The sequence below is a fragment of the Pleurodeles waltl genome, chromosome 3_2 (assembly GCF_031143425.1).
Source record: "Pleurodeles waltl isolate 20211129_DDA chromosome 3_2, aPleWal1.hap1.20221129, whole genome shotgun sequence".
NCBI lineage: Eukaryota > Metazoa > Chordata > Amphibia > Caudata > Salamandridae > Pleurodeles > Pleurodeles waltl.
Genome location: NC_090441.1, coordinates 127,832,588 through 127,851,582, shown reverse-complemented (window position 1 = coordinate 127,851,582; position 18,995 = coordinate 127,832,588). Strand labels below are relative to the sequence as shown.

Here is an 18,995-nt window from a genome sequence, read left to right as displayed (position 1 = left end):
ATGCGGTCAGCCATGCCAATATGTCCTGCGGGCTGCCGGACTAGGTACGGTGACAGGAGACTCTAAGTTGCTGTTGGTTTTCAGGATAGTTGATGGACTTCACCTGCAAGGGGACAGCCTGGATGTTTCTGATTATTTCTTAAAGGCATTAAGAAGCAAGTGCAGAGATACAAGGCAGTGCATTCGACCTCACAGGATTTCCTGTTTGGCCTTGAATTGAGCAGTAGGGGAGGACCTTGTAAGAATCCCCAGTGCTCATTATCAGAAGAGCCTCACCTTGTTATTTTGTAAAAGCACTAGTAATATGCAGCATTAACCATTATAAAATCCCACTAATGAGTCAGTGTGGTGACTAGAGGGGGTGAAATCCTCGCCCATTGTAGTGTTGATTTATAGAATGGGCACCAAGCTTAAATGGTGAGCTGGTGGAATGTGATTCTAAAGCTTCACTGCTCTCAGAAAGCCCTGGCGGATGCCAGTGCAAAGAGATGTCATGTAGATCAGGGATGCCCCTGTGTGGATCACTTACACCACTGCAAGTCCCTCTACATACCTAACCCACACCAAATCTACACGACCCAGAAAGGCACGTTTCTTTTCTATGCATTTTTCGTAATAAAGTTAGAAAGTCTACCCCTACGGATTTTTATGCTATTTAGAATTTATTTTTATTTGGTTTACAGCTCTCTTGGTGTGCACCCTTTATTTTATTTAAAATTAAGAAAACGTGACAAACCTTCAAATTAACACACGATATACAACCACTGCAGAATTTGTGGTTAAAAACATGAATACTGATGTGCAAGTAGGGCAATTTGACAATTTTTATTCACGTTCAATGAAAACGTCATACACATCATCAGCAGTTACTTATGGTGGGTGTGTAAACATGGTGGCTTTAAGTGTAAGCAGTGTCATTTTGGAGCCACAGAAGGGGCAGCATCTGCTGCTCTACACTTGCCATCTTGACTTCTTTGCATTCAGTACTTTGCAACCACTCCTTGTTCTGAAGTAGATCATATGCAGAATAAAAAGACGCAGAATAAAAAGATGCAGAATAAAAAGACGCAGAATACCACAGGGGAAAAAAACCTTGACCACTTAACATGCACAGCCACAGTAAGGCCAGATCACAAATTATTTCAGATGGACAACTCATTGGGCCCCGAGCCTGACTTGAAACTGTGCTGTACAGCTGGTAAAAAAAGAAAAAACAGAACAAAAAACCCAACCCCCCCAAAAAAACAAAAATCAAACATGTTTTGGCCAATGAAATGAACCCTTATATTCAAACTTTGGGGGTCTGAGGTCTGCTCTGTTTACCTTGCATTTGATGCTGGAGCCCAGTCTGAGGGTGGAATTTGGTAAATTTAAGACCGTGGTTTGTAACAGATGCTTTGCAACGCCCTCTTTTTCTCATCCTAACTCTTTTCCATCAAATAGGCAAGAATAGGACCATGCGAGGCAACAAGAGGCACCGAATAACCAGGCGTCGAAGGAGAGAGAACCACAGTGAACACCAGCTCTGGACCTGGAGTTGAATCAGTAAGAAGACCGAGTAGCAGGAGGTGTGGCACATATGACTGCCCAGGAGGTCTCCCCGACAATGGGGCCTGGTGGAACGAGCAGGGGCAGATCTGAGAAACAAACTGCTACATGTCACATCAGTGAAAGACACTGGGGATGCACTTGCAGTCCAATCATATTTCAAGCCCCTCCCCCCCTTCCAAAAGAAGGAAGTACACAGGAGGTCTATCCAGAGTACCAGGCAAGAACACTAACAGAATGGTTGCCTTGTTGATATGAAAATCCGAGATGTGAAAAAGAACAGCCTCGTTTTGAGTATTAAATCCCAAAATGCCAATGAGGTCAGACCGAGCACTGGCAATAAAAAAGAATCGCTATCATTGAATCACTGGCCATGATGGGATGTCACCTTTGCAAGGATCACCTTGACATCCTTGGGCTCGAAGGAACAAGCAAGAACTGACATGAAGGTTGTCTGGAGGATGTTGTTGCAATATTATATCTTTGTGGCATCAGCTGCTGAGCAAATCCCATCATTGGCAATTAACAGAAGGGATACTTGCTCTCAAGGACCAGCTGAACATCATTTCTGGTACTTTATTAAGAGATAGAAGAAATATTCCTCACAGCTTCATGTACACGGATAGTGGAGTCATGCGGGCTTAAGCTACATATGTGTCGTTCTCCAGAACTGTTGAGATCTTATCTGTGCAATGGATAGGCTTCATTTCATAAAGTGGGTTGTAGTCTATAGACGTCCGTTACATCTCGCGTATCGCCGGTAGCAGTTGTTTTCCTAACCAAGGTAGAATTTGGGGTGCTCGTTCCTCTACCCTTTTCTACTCTCTTACAAATTATAGAGGGCATGTTTCCAGATGGGGGAAGGTCTACAAAGGAGAAAATGCCCTTTTGGTTGCATCTCCCGCTCACTGATCACAAGGCTTCCCAGTAATCCTGAACAGAGTAATCCATGCTTTAGAGAACCTGGGACACAATCCACTTAAATGAACAAAGGGATGAGAGCATGATTGGAGTTTTGACTGTTGTAGATTTGCCTAGCTCTGCACCATATAGGCCAGTCTTTTCACACAATATCTATCTATTGTAGGAAAGTAGCGATGCCCTCCGAGAATTGATCGTCTTTCTTCAACAATGCAAGATCCCTTGCTCTAACTTCTGTTTAAAATCTGGTACATTCCACAAAATGCTTGCTATGATTTTTCAATTTTCCAGCCCCGGACATGCCCCACGTACCATGGAAAAGAACAGATCATCAGTTGCACTTGGATCGAAATTGCTATCTTAGCAGAAGCACTATAGGCTGCGGCGTCCTTGCCCTGTGGATTCTCACGTCCTGTACAGCACTCTGGTTTCAGTGTCTCGACCCATGGATGATCAGACATATTGTTGAAGCTCACTATATTGCTCAATGCATAAGGGACTCCTATAACCACAGGAGTTGGGTTTATGTCTCATTGCAAATCATCCTCTGAAAAACCCATCAGACCAGTGCATGATGACTGCGGACAGCATCGGTTAGGATAGTGTTCTGTTCAAATATGGCCCAAGCCACAACCATTTTAAAATAAATATCCAGAAAGGCCAAGATCAATACGAGCATTAGAGAGGCACCAAACACATTCCAAGCATGACCTCATCTTTAGTGTTTATGGACTAGAGGCTCTTCCCCTCCATTAGAACCTCTCCATCCAAAATGTGACAGGAGCTTGAGGAAGAAGAAACCACCTATTAGGAAAAGAGGAAATTACAAAGAAAGCATTTACAAGAATTTGTTTATAGCTTAAGTTAGAGGGTTGGCATCTGCTCTTCTCAAATTCGGTCTCAAGGTTGCATTGCATGCTTCAAGGTGTGTTTTTCAGCAAATTTTACATACTGAATTGACAAACGGCTTTCATATAAATAACTTTAAAAACAAAACCAGTGTAAAAAGAAACTTAAATGACTAAAACCAGTGTGCAAATAGTTACACAGCAATTTATGTTGAATGAATCGCTATTTGTGTGACAAAAGGTGTAAAATGTGAACATAACTACAGCAATAATGAACCAAAGCTAAATAAAATATTACCCGGGTCATATCAATTTTGCATCAGGCAATCATGAAAGACAATATGCCTATAGTTCCATCGAAGTGGTTTACACTTCATTACTTTTGCACCAGCCATCTGCAAGTGAGACGAAGTTAATTTGGATAATAAGAAATAATTCGAACCCACACTTTCCCCAAGGGTGGGAACCCAGGACCCTTGACCACTAAAGGAGGAGGTCGACTTGCAGCCAAAGGTCACAGGTCAAAGCTCTTTGCAGCTGCCATACCCCAAACACAATCATTTCTGCTCCTTGAGAATTGCCATTTCTTCAAGAAGGGATATACATTACCAAGGCAAACTTGAGTTTTTATAGCAGTTGCCTATATTGAACATTTAAACTCAGTGCTTTTTATGACAATTAGGAGAGTGTAATATCTAGCTCTAAGAATGTTAAACTTATTTTACAGTGGTAGCTTTAAGTGATTGTACTAATCAATAAAATAACGAAACCTTCGTTAAAAAGGTATTTCAGATGGATTTCCATTTACAGTCAGTCACTAGTGGTTTAATAGTGATTAAAAAAAAATAAAAAAAATGTTGAGCTCCCTCTCCATAAAAATCAAACGTCCTTACTTCTGGATCATTTCTATTTCCTAACTGGAAAAGTAAAACACTGTGCGTGATATTTAGACTTACTGTACAAAATATTAACGTGAAAACAATTTATACTTAGTCTTTGGTTAAAATTGCAATTCTATAAAATCTTTAATACAAACAAGTTTTAAAATAGGTTATTAGCACCACAATACTTCTGTTTTTGTGTGTGACATTCCTTCACTTCCCGTTGGCGACCGGCGCAGTGTTACATACTGTACTGCGACCCCTAATCAATGAGTCCCACCCAAGGCAAGTGGAGCTTTGGCAGTGGCCTTCAGAGTAGTAACACTGGGCTCTGCTCTTAGTTGGCCGCTACTCATGGTGACATCGGCTTTAACCAAGGACAGTTTTGAGTCTCTGCAGCCTTTCAGTCTGTGGTGGTCGAGGGCATCACTCAAAGCGACGAAGGTGGTTGTATAAAGATTGAACGTAGGTGAAGACGCACATTGGATCTGGCTTGCGTCCCATCATCAACATGTCTTCCACTTCTATCAGGCGGTCACAGTTAGCCAGTTTCCTGAAAGAAAGTGGACATGGTTACCACCTTTTTTTGTGACAATTCTATTTCCATCAAAACTGCCATACACCTGTACTTCAGGTATTTTAGACAAACTGCGGACGCATGATTAACACAGTTCTAAGACCGGATTAGAACACTGGAATGTTGGGGGCTCCATTGGAGACAATGGAGTCCTCCAGGCTTTTAATGGCTAGTAAAAGCCCGGAGAGTCAACATTCCAATGTTCCTTGTTCACAGCTCTCACGGAGCCCGAGGGGATTTTAACTTGTTTTATTTATCACAACATTCTGCCCTCTAGTGGAAGAACATTCTAATAGCCTTATAGGCCTTTGTAACTGGGCTATACTGGCAATTAAAGTCCCACTCCCTTGTTAAAGGCCCTCACCTTTGGCTCAGGCCTTTAATGCTAGAGCAGGCCTTTAATGGCCGGTATAGCACGCTACAGCGGGCTCTAAGGCTATATTAAGACACAAGAAGAGCAGAGTAGCATTTAATAGCTGCACCACAATGTTGGTTAGAAGGATAACTAAGTCTCAAGGTCCCATCTCCACTGACAAGCTCCTACATCAATTCTTTAGCAGAAAGCAGCAAGGCCTGTTGTAGAAAGTAAGCGATAACTCTAACACAAACTGCAATACTCCAAAGAACGCTAGGTATAAACCTCTAAAACAAGTTGTATTTATCTCAATCTCTTGTGTCTATTAGAACAAAGTTAAAAAATAATGAACTATATAACCATTGTAAGTAAATGAAACGGTTAAACAGCAACCGAGCCCATGACTTGCACAGGAACAATCGAAAAGTGGAAAAAAGCTTTCTAACTCCATGAAAAGAGAACTGCAATGGCAAATGAGCCATTAAAATTGGCTACGAGGCCTGGAGACCAGTTGGAGTGTAAGCTTCAGGTCAACCTTCAGACCTCCTAATGGGAAAGCTTACACGTATATGGAGGTGGTCTTCCTCATCTATAGAAAAATAACTTAAAAAGCAGTGACAAATATATATATATATATCACAAGATTATATGCTTTTGATCTTTTATCAATTGAGAGATGTTTTTCCTTGAAAAGCTGTTTTTTGCTTTAATAGTTTTATGATGATTCTAGAATTCTACATTATCTGACGCTTACTGTAAAAAGAAAGTAGGTATGGGTCCCGGAAACTACAAATCTTTTGGTTGTTATTTCAAATTGTGTTTCGATTAGAATTGTATTGAGACCCTTGATACTACACATTTGTGAAAGAATTCGGTTTGCGACTTCCTAATTGCAAATCTTTGAGATTCACAATTAGGAAGTCAGAAACCACGATGTACTAAAGCGTCTCACACACATTTAGCGATTCCCAGTGGGTTGCAAATGGACCTACCACATCAGTATTCATGAGGTAGGTGGTAATTTGTGACCCGGGGACCCATTCCCATTTGTGAAAGGGTTACCACAAACTTGAAGTTGGTGATAAACTGTGAATGTTTTGCAAGCACATTTTGGTTACAAAACATTCATACATCGCCCTGCGAGCCGCTATTAGGAAGGGACGCACTTAACACGCCCTTTCCTAATACCGAATCGCTAACCTATTGTGCGATTTGGTACTAGATAACAGAATTGCAAAATAGGCTTTGTACATCCCAAAATGTTTTTTTTAGAGGTCGCAAATGGCCCGATTCTGCTAATCGGACCATTTGCGACCACTAAAACATGTGGCCCTTATTGCCTTAATTTTTTAAGTTGTGTATTCAGTTTTTAGAAAACAGCAACATTGTGCTCGTCTTAAACAGAATTACTACTTGTCCATAGTAAATATTGGCAGAAACACTCCTTCTGGTGTCATTCGCACTAGGCTCCCTAAGGTTCCTATTAGATATTGCATTTCCAACATAACAGAGCATATATGTGCTGCAAAGAATGCTAAGGCGTACAATGCCTTATAGAAAAAAAAGAAAGTGACAGACCCCTTCAGCTGAGGCAAGAGAACACAATACCTCGCTAGTTCGCTGGGTGCCATGTGCCTCAAAGCTGGTGAGGATGCCACTGACCTTGGAAGCACATGAACTAAGTACAAATGCACACCCAATAAAGGCCACCTACCTCTTCGTTAGGCTTTGACTTTCAGGAGGTAACAATGTCAATAGTCCAAGTTTTCACAGTGATGCGAGTGATGCAGTTTCTCCAGCCCGAGACGACCGGCTAAACACACATGCACACTTACATGCACTCTTCTCCTCCTCCTCCCTCCGGTGGCCCAGCCCTGCCCTTCACATGCTTCTGGCTGAGCCAGCAGCAGAAAAATAAAACAATAGTGAATTATTGTTTTATTTTTCTGCTGCTGACTCAGCCGGGGGGGGCGATGCTCCTTTGCCATTGCGAAGGAGCCGCCCCTGGGTGCGAGGTAAAACGCTGGGTTCGGTCAGCACATGCATCTCACAATAAATACACTGTCCGGGCACTTATTCCTATTATAAACAGTTATAAATCTTTATTTACAGGTACAGAAATTGATTAGTAACTTCAGGAAGTTTTACACATGCATTTATATCTCTTAAATTAAGTTTACTATGAAACTAGGTCTAGCTTCAGAAGGGTGGACAGGGATATAGTTTCAATTCTCCCTGAAAGGCTGTAGCCGAGTTCGGCAAAGGGTTCTGTTAATCAGTGTCACATGTTTAGTAGGTTATTTACTTTGCAGTTTAAGATGATCCTATATCCTTCATTGGGGTGTTCAAGAACTCTGAGCTCCAGGCTCTATTTGAGCCAATTTCCTGGCTCTAGTTTGGGGTCTTGTTCCTCAGAAAATGAAAGTGGACAGCTAGGTGGGGCCACGATAGCCCCCCCCCCCGCTGCTTCTTCTGCGTCACACACAAATTAGATTTTGATGAGCCCACGCATCTTGGGGAGACCGTTGGGTGGTCTTGAACAGAGCAGCTAGGCAATCAGCCATGATCAACCGCAAGCAGTTCTCCAGTGATGACCTTGGGACACAGAGAACGGGTGCTTTTCATTAGAGCTGTAGCACCAGTGTACAGCTGACACAGGTTCCCTTGACTCAAGCTCCTCTTAAGCTGCCTTGGTTTGATCACAGGTACAGTGGCAGGCGTGGGCACATGGACCTCTTGCAGTTCATCTGATGACTCTAAGGCAGTGATGAAGCGTAGGGAATAGGGCTATGCATCTAGTGCTTATCCCCACCATCCGAAGGCAGGATGGGCCAGATCCTCAGCCCTCTATTCTAAGCAGACTGAACTGCTGAGCTCACAATGGCAGTGCTCAACTATCTCTTAGCTTGTGCAAAGGCACCACTGGGCACTGAGGCATGCAACAAAAAGTGTCAAAGTGATGGGTGAAATCCTTGAAATAATTTATTTCAGCCACTGGTAAATACTCAAGGATGCATCCAAGTGCACCATTGTTATGCTGCCTCAGTTTGAACCCAGGCTTGTGCAAAGCAGTATTGACCCTGATCCATCTAGCCCAAACTGCCAGGCCAGGTCTTCCCTGAGCCGGAATACAAGCAACGTAGGACTGGTTTCACCCTTACTGGCCAATGTTCAATATCTAAATGGCACAAGAAACTCAGCTCGGACGCCCACAGCCCGTGGAATTAAATGCCAGCCCTTCGAATACCACAGCTGTGGAGTCTTCAGCTTACCGCAGGCGTCTTCAATTCACTACTGGACACTCCCTTCCCTTTATCCCACTCTTGAAGGTTCCTGCTTTCTCCCTTTGTGATGGTATTCCCATCTTTCTCGTCCTTTCAGCTCTGTTTTCCCTTGCTTACTATCAGTAAATGACTGACGCGATAAAATAAGTGCCCCCAGAACCCACACCATCAACCACCACCTCCAATTAAGCATTGTTATTAAGACTCATCAGTTGGCAAAATAGTTTAAACACTCAATCCCTCTTTTTGATGTATACTTCTGTGCTAGGGCAGGTTCGCTCCAGGCTCGGCAGACTGTCCTTCCCTTCCTTCCTTCAGATTGTAGCAGATCCTTTCCTCAATTTTGGGGCATTGTCCTTACTCCTGCAAAGTACACAGCCAATAATTCTGCCTCAGCGCCTCTCTACACAGCTCGTAGACCTCTAAGCTAAAAGGTGAACCGGGTGAAGCCAAAGGTACCCACTTATATCCAGTACAGTGGCAGTTTGTTCAAATAGCTGCTCAGATTCAAGTTCGCCCTGAAACCTTTAAGGGCGAGCAAGTCACAACAAAGTACATTTTTGTGTCATGCATTCCATGACAATCAGCCAGTAGGGAGCTTTCACTCTCTGGAAGAGCACGGTCTAATCAGGTGCTGTTGCCAGCATCTAAGGGGGGCAGGATCCAGGGGACGCAAAGGTAACCCATCAGTTTGAGTAAGATGCCCAGCATTGGCCATGCCCTCGTCCACAGGGATTGTTCTGCTGTTGATTATTTTCAGACCACAGGCTGACTTGATGGAGTTGTCCAAGACGGAGTGGTAAGTGTTCATACCTGCTTTATTCAGTGCATGTGGACTGGAACACAGGCACATTCTCTGACTTTGCAATGATTTCTAAAGTGATGGTGGTGTAACAAGAGTCTGGTCTGGGTGGCATGAAAGGAGACAGCATGTTTGACTTCCTGTAAACGATACGGAGGGCCTTACAACCTTAGTGGGACCCCAGATATCATGTACCCAAATACTCTCATGCAAACCACTGATCAGGAGATTTATTTGTGACTGACCTACCAGGAAGAGACAGCCAGTAGACAGTCTCCTAACTGAAGGTAGAAAACCTGCACCACAGTGTGTCTTGGCAGAGTAATGCAGACGGTAGTTGGCAATGTTACCTCGAGCACTACTCTGGGTGGAACCCATCCCTAAACCGCCTAGTACACTATGAAGAGCAAGGTACCAAAATATTGTAGAGCACGTGTCAATGGAATTCAAGCAGGAGTCTCTTGCACAAGAAAACATGCTGGGTGTGCCAGAATGATAAAATGAGGAGCACGGTGCCATAGACCGCACCAGCAACTTTCAGCCATACGCATCACAACCAATGGATGCTTGAATGATAGTACGGTAAGGTAAAATGTGCTCCCAACCCTCCCACCTATTCCCCCAACCCACTCCATCACTCCTGTTCCCCTCCTCAGCACTTTGAGGAGTCATTCTGCTGGTGCAAAGCTCTTTGCAACGGAACAACATTAACTTTCCACCCAGATATAAAGTGTAAAGGTACTCAAAGCCATTTAGTGCAGCTTTGTACCATGCCATATAATCCAAGTAAATATTGAACAATATAAAAAGTAAGCCGGCAATTACTTAAGAGAAAAATACGAATTTTTGGTATAGTTGTTTGAAGCATGAAAATGGTGCATTAGCCCATCTAGTAGGCTATTTGCCATGCTTTACTTTTTCAGCTGCAAAATGTGTCATATTTAATTAACACTATTGCGTGCAACCTGACAGAGGGATTAATATTTCACCCACAAACAAGTTTATTTTTAATCTGCGATTATACAAGGGCTTGAAGCGGTTTAACAGAGCATTAGTAACATTAGAGTGTGTAACAGGAGCCCATGCGCGCATCAGGAGCTTGGATTAGGTCCTGGCACTGCTGGGCTGCTCTGGCCTTTGTTCTTGGCACTCGACCTTAGCAGAGGAAGCGGGAAAACCCTGCCAGGCTCCCTGTGTGCTGTTATAGAAGAGCCATCTGCTAGAGCTTATCAACACTGTCTGCTGGGCTCAGGCTCCTAGTTAACCCTATTTTGTCTTTGCAGGCAGTTATAACACGAAATAGTGCTGGACGGTGACCACAAAAGCCCATACAAGATGGCGCCTGGGCCAAAAAACATGGAATATTGTTGAAATTCTGTTCGGGCACGGCCACACCAGGCCCAAAGATGCGCCTGTGGTATAATATGGAATATTGTTGAAATACTCCTGGGATATGGCTGCCAAAGTCAATCCAAGATGGCGCCTGTTCACAAAACATGGAATATTGTTGAAATACTCCTGGGGCATGTCCGCCAAGATCAATACAAGTTGGCGCCTGAACCCAAAACATGGAATATTGTTGAAATTCTGCTGGGGCACGGCCACACCGGGCCCAAAGATGCGCCTGTGCTCTAACATGGAATATTGTTGAACTGCTCCTGGGGTCTGGCTGCCAAGGTCAATACAAGATGGTGGCTCTCCCCAAAACATGGAATATTGTTGAAATACTGCTGGGGTATGGCCACATCGGGCCCCAAGATGCTGCCTGTGTCCTAACTTGGGATATTGTTGAAATACTCCTGGGGCATGTCCGCCAAGGTCAATACAAAATGGTGTCTGTACCCAAAACATGGAATATTGTTGAAATACTCCTAAGGCATGGCTGCCAAGATCAATCCAAGATGGCGCCTGTTCACAAAACATGGAATATTGTTGAAATACTGCCAGGTCCCATAGGCCACATTATGCTGCAACAATTATGAACATATTTTGATGGGTTACACTTACATTATTAGTAAGGCAGTATGTGTGCGCTAAGCATGAAATATCTTTGCAAGTTGATTCCACTAGCTCATGCAAGCGGATGTCTGTGCCATAAATATTATATATTACTTAGGTGTCAGCTTTTCACAACCAAAATGATGGCTGGTGGAGTTCGTGAGCAGGACATTGCCATGGAGTTCAGTTTGAAACAGTGGGGCATATTTAAAGGGACAGTGAATCATTTATGATGGTCAGAACTAGATATATTCAGGCAGTTTACATGAGGGTTGTGTTCAGTGTTGCAATTTAAAGCTCACTGGACTAGTTGTATTGGTCAAGAGGAAGAAAAGGTCTAAGGATACTTTACAAGAGGGTGAAGAAGGCTTGGGTGATTCCCAAGGAAGGATTAGAGCGTGGTGTTCCACCAGGCCTTTTAGAGCACAACAGGGCTTATAAAAAGTCAGACATGTTTAAGCTATGTTTAAAGATGAGTTTATAACGGGCTTAGGGAATTGTGAGCAAGGTGTTTTATAAGCTTTTGATAAATGAGTCATGTTAAAGTAAACTTGTCCTCGTTATGGAAAAAAAAACTATTCATTGCCCCATTTTGAGGATCAGTGCCCCGGGGGCGCCATGGCTACCATCTGCCTACTCTGGCATCTACAGATATGTGGCTATGGAGAAAGCTTTTGACACCCTTTGCAGGGATTATCTACTTAAGGGTAGTCATGCAAGGGGTTCTGGTCCTAAATTGTGGCATGGATAAAGTGACTCTATGGTGAAGCTAGGCATCGTAAAACCTGGACCCTTCCAGATAATGTGTGGCACGACCAAGGAATGCCCATTGTCTCCACTCCAATGTGCTTTCCTGATGGATCTTCTGGTGGTAACCTTTTATTGGGAGTTCACACACAGGATGATTCAAGTGGTGAACTACACACATACATCAGCTCTATACAAAAGCAACATTTTACTTTATCTCAGCGCAAAGAGACTGATCTTGGCCAAGTGTTGATCAAGTTTTTGAGAAATAATAGGGCTAAAAATAAATTTAGGACGGGCATGACTCTATCCACTGAAACCAATAGAAGAACTTGGATTGCCGGGACTACTCATCCTCTCACTGTCATGGGAATATAATGCATTTAGATGCCTGGGTGTCCAGGTGCCTCTCGCGGACATAGATCTGATCGATGGAAACCTGACAAGACTTTGTCGAAGTCCTGCAAGTTAATGAGTTTTTGGAAGCGGCGACTCCTTTCTCTAATGCATTGAAAGGCAATTGCTAAAATGGTGTTGCTGCCACGGTTCCTTGACTATTCCTTCACCGCCCGTATAAGCCACGCTAGGTGAATATGACAGAATGCTTAAGGACTTGACATGGGGCAGGCTTAGGTACAGAGTGCTCCTTACCAAACTTTAGCCATCACATTCAGATGGTGTGGGAGCACCCAATATGAAAAAATACTATTTGGCCACTCTGCTTCAATGAGTGGTAAGGTAGATTTCACCTTCACAGAAGCTGGTGGTTTGATATTTTCAGGAAGTGCTGCGGAAACAACAACACTAACAGGCACACTTAAGCAGGGAGGCTGACACTTTCCCAGGGCACAAGCATAGCTAGGTTCTGCTGAAATCTTGCATGGCTACTGGGTCAGCATCTACGCCGCCCTCCATTGTGGTGTATGCTTGAATTCACAAAGAAAGCAGAGACCACCATAGTGGCCTCGAAAGGGAAGTCTTTTTTAATCCTGGGAGAGTTGTATGAAGGCAACACATTATACATCTTACAGAACCTACCACAGGCATATTTTATCTCAGAAGTACTATTTCTGACCTTTGACACACTGATCAAGAATGTCAGAAATCTGTAGAAGGGGTGTCTCCTCACCTCCACCAGCAGTGGCAGCTGCAAACCTTTTCCCAAAAAATGATCATAAACTGTGTTTGGGTTTTGTGTTTGCGTTTGGGAAAAGGGGCAGGGCCACAGGGGTGAAGAGCAATGAGGGGTAGTGCAATACCCCTCAGAGCGCATGTGTGTTTGGTCGGCCGTCTCTCCAGCCCAGCAACCCAGTTGCCAGGCTGGAGAGAGCCTGCACAGGCTCCCAGTCTGCCTGGAAGTGCCCTGGCTGGGCGCTCCCCACCAATCCTGATGCTGCTTTGAGCAGCGTCGGGACTGGCCGCATGGCAGGCTGGGAGCCTGTGCCTGCAGTCGACGAGGGACAGAGGAGCGGCACGCAGCAGAGGAGGTAAGTGTTTTTTTTTATTTTTTTTTATTTAATTTAATTCTCCTCCACCCACTTCTGTTAAGTGCGAGCTGCGACTTGGGTCAAATGCTCCCATTGGTACTGGAAGAATGCCTGCATAAGTTTGGAATTGTGATATCACAACAATGGCCAATGAACATTATTGTTTGCTTTACAGTATGCATACTTGGCCGCTGACTCCTCGAACCAAAGAGAATAAAACTGAATGCAAATTATCTGATCTGCCCTTCCTATTGTCCAAGTGACAATTAGCTGTGACGTGAAGATCTGGCACTGCCTCCAACAATACAACACAAAGGGGAACTCTTCCAATGAGCAGAGGCAGAGATTTCAACAGAAAGTATCCAACGAAAGGCAAGGAGTGAGTCCGGTCAAGTAACTAGCTGGGAAACTATACTCCTGAAATTAGCCAAAAAGGCCTCCTAGACAATACAATTAAGATAGCACTTTACCAGAGTCGGACTGGCCTATTGAGCAACCTGGCTGGGCTCGAAGGGCTGGTCTCACAGATCAGTGTATGGGCTGATTGTGTGGCTGTATGTGGGCCTGTGCATTCTGCGTTAAGCCATTTTAATGTCTGGCTTGAAAGTGCAGCCGTCTTCAGACAATTGTGTGGCTCAGCCCACATGTTGGGAGCCAGGGGTACATGTTCTGAGTGGGCAGAAATTATGTACTTCCATGAAAAAAGTGTTTGCCCTCCACACAGATATGATCATTTTATTTATCCAGCAGCCGGAGATTGAACTTTCAGGGGTGCACACATGACATTGTAATGCGGTTAAGATGTCTAAGATAATGAGATAGTTATGTTGCTTTTCTCTAGCAGGAACACAGGTCGAAGGAGGGCAGACATTAATCTACATGGATTTTTAGGTCTGGTTTGACAGTGGAACTGTCTCCTGACCTTTTACCCTACACCAATGGTATTATACAGTTCTTTGTATCCACACAAATATGTGGTAATTCCTGTGCTATTTACTTATAATGCTGTACACTGCCATACAACATTTTTGTAAAGCCAAACCTATTGGCATTGCCACTGCTGGTTACTGCTGATTTCTCTGATATTACCACAAACATTCCCTGCAGCATACACAAATGCAAGCAGTCTCCTATACCATGCAAAACACTTATGCAGCGTGTCTTTACAAGCTGAAACCTGCCTTGATTTGCAACTCTGGACCACTTTTTTTTTTTTTTTTTTTAACTACCTGATTCGCTAATTAAATTCAATTTCAATTTAGTGCTTAGGCCTATTTTCTGACCCAGAGCAGCCCTGAACGTGAGGAAGAAGCTGTAGCACCAGTTTCTCTCTCTTGGTCTCACAAACATGCATATTTCATCACAAGATGGCTCCTTAGATGCACAAATCAGAAAAAGGGCAGAACAGTGAAAGCATTTTACAACTGTATTTGACACGTAAATCAGTAGAAGGAAGGAAGCTAGATAACCAACAATGGAAATCTCCTATCCCACAATGGCCCTGGGCATAAAAAGAAAGGTGGAAAAAAAAGATAATCAGTGAACGGAAATTTACTAGGAGTAAAAATAATGAAAACGCAGAAACAAACACGAGGGGCGGGCCAGGGCAAAGGGAAAACATTTGAATTAGGAATACAAATCTGTAGCTCTGTGCGATGGGTGTAAGAGCAAAGGATGGGAGAATGAGATGAAGTGGTGGGAGGGAAGTGAGAAAAGAAACTTGGTATGTCTAAGCAACACTACAGACTGCTATAAGTTTAATGAAGAGAAAAGGCAAGTGAGTTCTGCACAAGGTGATTTCAACCAAACATTTATAGAGCGTGGTAAATCACTTGTGAGGGTCTCAAGGCACTAGACCTATATGCTGCTGCCCGGAGGAATGATCATTCGAACATCCAGGGCTTTCGTTCTCTTCTGAATCACTGGAGTGATGGTGTGGTGCTGAGGTGCAAGGAGAGGTTGCTCCAGGCCTTGGCAGCCAGGTGCAAGAAGGAGCGCACTCCGCTATTGGCTTAATGGACCCGTGGGGTGCCTGCAAGGGGGAGGGAAGCTGACCATAGGTGTCTGGTCGGTTGGTGGAAGGTCAGGCGTTTGTTAATGTATGTTGGTCCTTCATTGTGTAGGGTCTTGTAGGCATGGGTCAGCATCTTAAACTGGCATCTCTTGTGAATCGGGAGCCAGTGTATTTTTTTTTTAGATTGGGTGTGCTGGTGATGAGAGCCTGAGTGACTGTCCTTCTGGGAGCCACCTGAAGATCTTGTGGAGCATACAAAGGGTATGGAAGCAGGCGGACGAGACTGCGTCGACTTCTTTCATTGTGGATAGCTTGCTATCCAGGATGATGCAGAGGTTGCAGGCATGGTCTGTTGTAGCAGAGGGGGTGCCAAGCTCTGCGGGTCATCATGTGTCAATCCATGGCAAAGTGATGGTTCCCAAAGATGACGATTACAATTTTTTCCAGTGTTGAGTGCAAGTCAGTTGTCTTTCATCCAATCTGCATCGTTCATCATGCATCTGTGGATGTTAGCATTTGTGGTGGAGGGCTCTTCAGACAGTGTCTGTATGAGTTGTGTGTCGTCGCCATATGATGTTGAGTCCATGTGATTGGACAGTGATGGTCAGGGGGGTGATGTGGGTGTTGAGGGTCGGGCTGTGGGACAATCCTTGCGGGGACTCCACAGATCTTCTAAGGCCCTGAGGTGAACTGTGGAAGAATGATCCTTTGGGTTCTGCCTATGAGGTACAAGGTGATCCATTTGAGGGTGTTTCCTTGAATCCCAAAGTGGTGGAGTCTGATGATCAGGATGGGGTGGGAGATGTGTCAAAAGTGGAGCAAAGGTCCAGGAGGATGAGGGCTGATGTTTTCCCACGGTCCAGGAAGGCTCTGATGTAATCTGTGGCTGCAATCAGAGCTGTCTCGGTGCTGTGGTTAGCTCAAAGTCCAGATTGGGAGGAGTCCAAGAGGCTGTGGTCTTCTAGGTGTTGGATGAGTTGCTGGTTGACTGCTCTTGAGGACTTTTGCTAGATAGGGGAGCAGTGAGATGGGCTAGTAGTTCTTCAGTTTGGCTGGGTCGGCTGAGGATTTTTTCAGGAGGGGCCTCACTTCAGCATGCTTCCTGACCTCCAGGAAGGAGGCCAAGGTGATGGAAGTATTCAGGAATTTCTTGAGCTCATCACCGATTATCTTGCTTCCGATGTTGAAGACGTGGTGGGGGCAAGGGTCCGTGGGTGCTCCCAAGTTTACAGAGTTCATGATGGAGATAGTATCTTGCATGGCGAGGAGTTCCCAGTGGGTGAGAAGGGGTTCGTGTTTATGCATGTGAGATGGTTGATGCTGTCTGCGGCAGAGGGTTGGCATTTGAAGGTTTCATAGATAGTCAAGATCTTGTTGTGGAAGAAGTCCATGAGGTTGTTGCACAGTTCCAGGGAGGGAGTGGTGATGTTCCTGGTGGCTGCGGAATTGGTTAATTCCTTCAAGATGGGGAAAGGTTCTTTGCTGTGGATTGTGCTGGCTTTGATGCAGTCTGCTAGTGCATTCATCTTCGCTTGTTTCAGGAGATGGCTGCACTGGTTGAGGGCAGTCCCAAAGGTGGTGTGTTTTTTTTTTGTTTTTTTTTTTTGATGCACCACTTCCTTCCAAGTTGTCAGCAGAAGGAGGGCAATTCCTCCGTGAACCAGCTTTCTCTTTTGCTTTGATCTTTGACCTTGGCTATCTTGGTGAGGACAATGGCATTTTCAAATTCTGTGATCCACTGGGATAAGCTCTTTGCTGTATGTTCAGGGTTGTGAGTAGAATCTGAGAGGTGGGAGCGGAGAATGTCATTCCACTGGTCTTCTGATCCTTGTTTTCAGTTTCTTCGTGTAGATGTGGGGGCACGGTGCTGGGGTATGTGGGTCCAGCGATGAAGTGTTGACTGGTGGTCGGACCAGGTGAGTGGTGTAAATGTACCTGTCGCTGGAGGTGAAAAGGGGGTTGAGCGTGTGTCCCGCGATGTGGGTAGGGTCAGTGATAAGCTGCTTGAGGCCAATGTTGCTCAAGCTTTCCAGGAGGTTGTGGAGTTGGAGTTGCTGGGGTTGTCGAGGTGAAAGTTGAGGTCCCCTAGAGATATGTAGTGCTCGGAGTCGATTGCTTGCAGGGCGATGAGTTCCGGGATGGTGTTGCAGAAGCTGGGGTTTCGTCCTGGGGGTCTGTTGGCAAGGGTGCCTCTGGTGGTGCTTTTTAAGTCTGTGTTGAGCTGGAAGTCATAAGCAGTTTTAGAGAATATAGACCAAATGTGGTGAGATACAGGACCCTTTACACAGGAATGAGGTGCACACAACATTAATGTACATATAGTACAAAATACATGGGTGATAGTGACAATATTTACATTGAGACATCAGAAATGTAAATGTATAGCCACATGTACACTTTCAGCATATAATGAAGAATTTCTCAGACAGATCATGGTAAAAGGCTTAGTACTTTCAGGAGACAGGAGTACTGAATAGCAGTCATGGTATATGTTGAGGCTGCTTGGGGGACTGTGGAAAGGCTCTCCATAGCCTACAGGCACTGCTATTTCAAGGCATGCTTTAGAATTTTTGTTTTCTTGAAGGGTGGAATGTCAAGAAAGATGGTGTACAAGTACCAGAGTTGCCACTAGCCACCAGAGATGTTCAGATAGTTTGAGAGTCCCAGAGCAGATTGCCTTATCGGTAACGAAACAGTTTATATCAACTTCTTGCCTCTATTTCTGGGTGATCGAACTTTGCGAAGGATTTGACGTTATCAATTAATTTTCATGAGTAGAGAGATTCACAGTGACATGACTGCTGTTCAGTTAATAGATTGGAGAGATAAAGGTTACAATCCCATAACCGGGAATGAGTGGACAACTATGGGAGAGGTTTGGTGAGCGTAAAATGTCTGTTAGAGTTATACTGTTGAAGTTAATTCTGGAGTGTGCAAGAAGTGGAGCCATGTTCTGGTTATTAGTTTTTCCTAAAGTTAACCAACATTTGTAAATGAAATTCAAACAATCTCAGGTTGATGTCCAGTGAATTATTTTAGAATGAGATAGACATCTGAGTTTTGAGTTATGAGGCCGAGATGGTGATTTTTTCTTTTGATGTATAGAATTTTGGAGTATTCAGAGACCTGTAGAGAGTTAGAAAACCTTTGTTCCAGAGACAGGCATCATGGCCTAATATGTATGTGTGTAGTACTTCTTTACGTGAAATTAGCCAAAAGGCAGCAGAAGTTCAAGACAAATACAAACTCAATGAGTGATAGGACAGGTTGCTGGTTTCTACACTGTTAATACATTGGGTTCTTTATAGATATGCTTCTTCAACTCTTTCCTAAATTGGAGTACTTCTAATAGATATGGGGATGTTGTTTCAGATCTTGGGTGCATAGATGGAAAAGTGCTGCTGTTTTTTCTTTTTTTTTTTTTACACTTCTTAGTCTGCAGCCTGATGCAGCATGAACTGACTATGGCTGTGCCGAGAACCAGCAGAGATTGTGAGTGTGTCTGCACGAAAGGTGGGGTGTCAGTCGTGATG

General features: G+C 44.2%; 1 protein-coding gene across 1 annotated transcript in view; it reads right to left on the bottom strand.

Moving 5' to 3' along the window:
* Positions 1-810: 810 nt before the first annotated feature.
* Positions 811-18,995, bottom strand: part of SMTNL2 (smoothelin like 2) — a 302,171-nt gene continuing 283,986 nt past the window's right edge. The window contains exon 9 of the mRNA XM_069226976.1: positions 811-4,751. Within this exon, the coding sequence (XP_069083077.1) occupies positions 4,625-4,751 (127 nt within the window). The 3' untranslated portion in view covers positions 811-4,624. The remainder of the gene's footprint in view (positions 4,752-18,995) is intronic.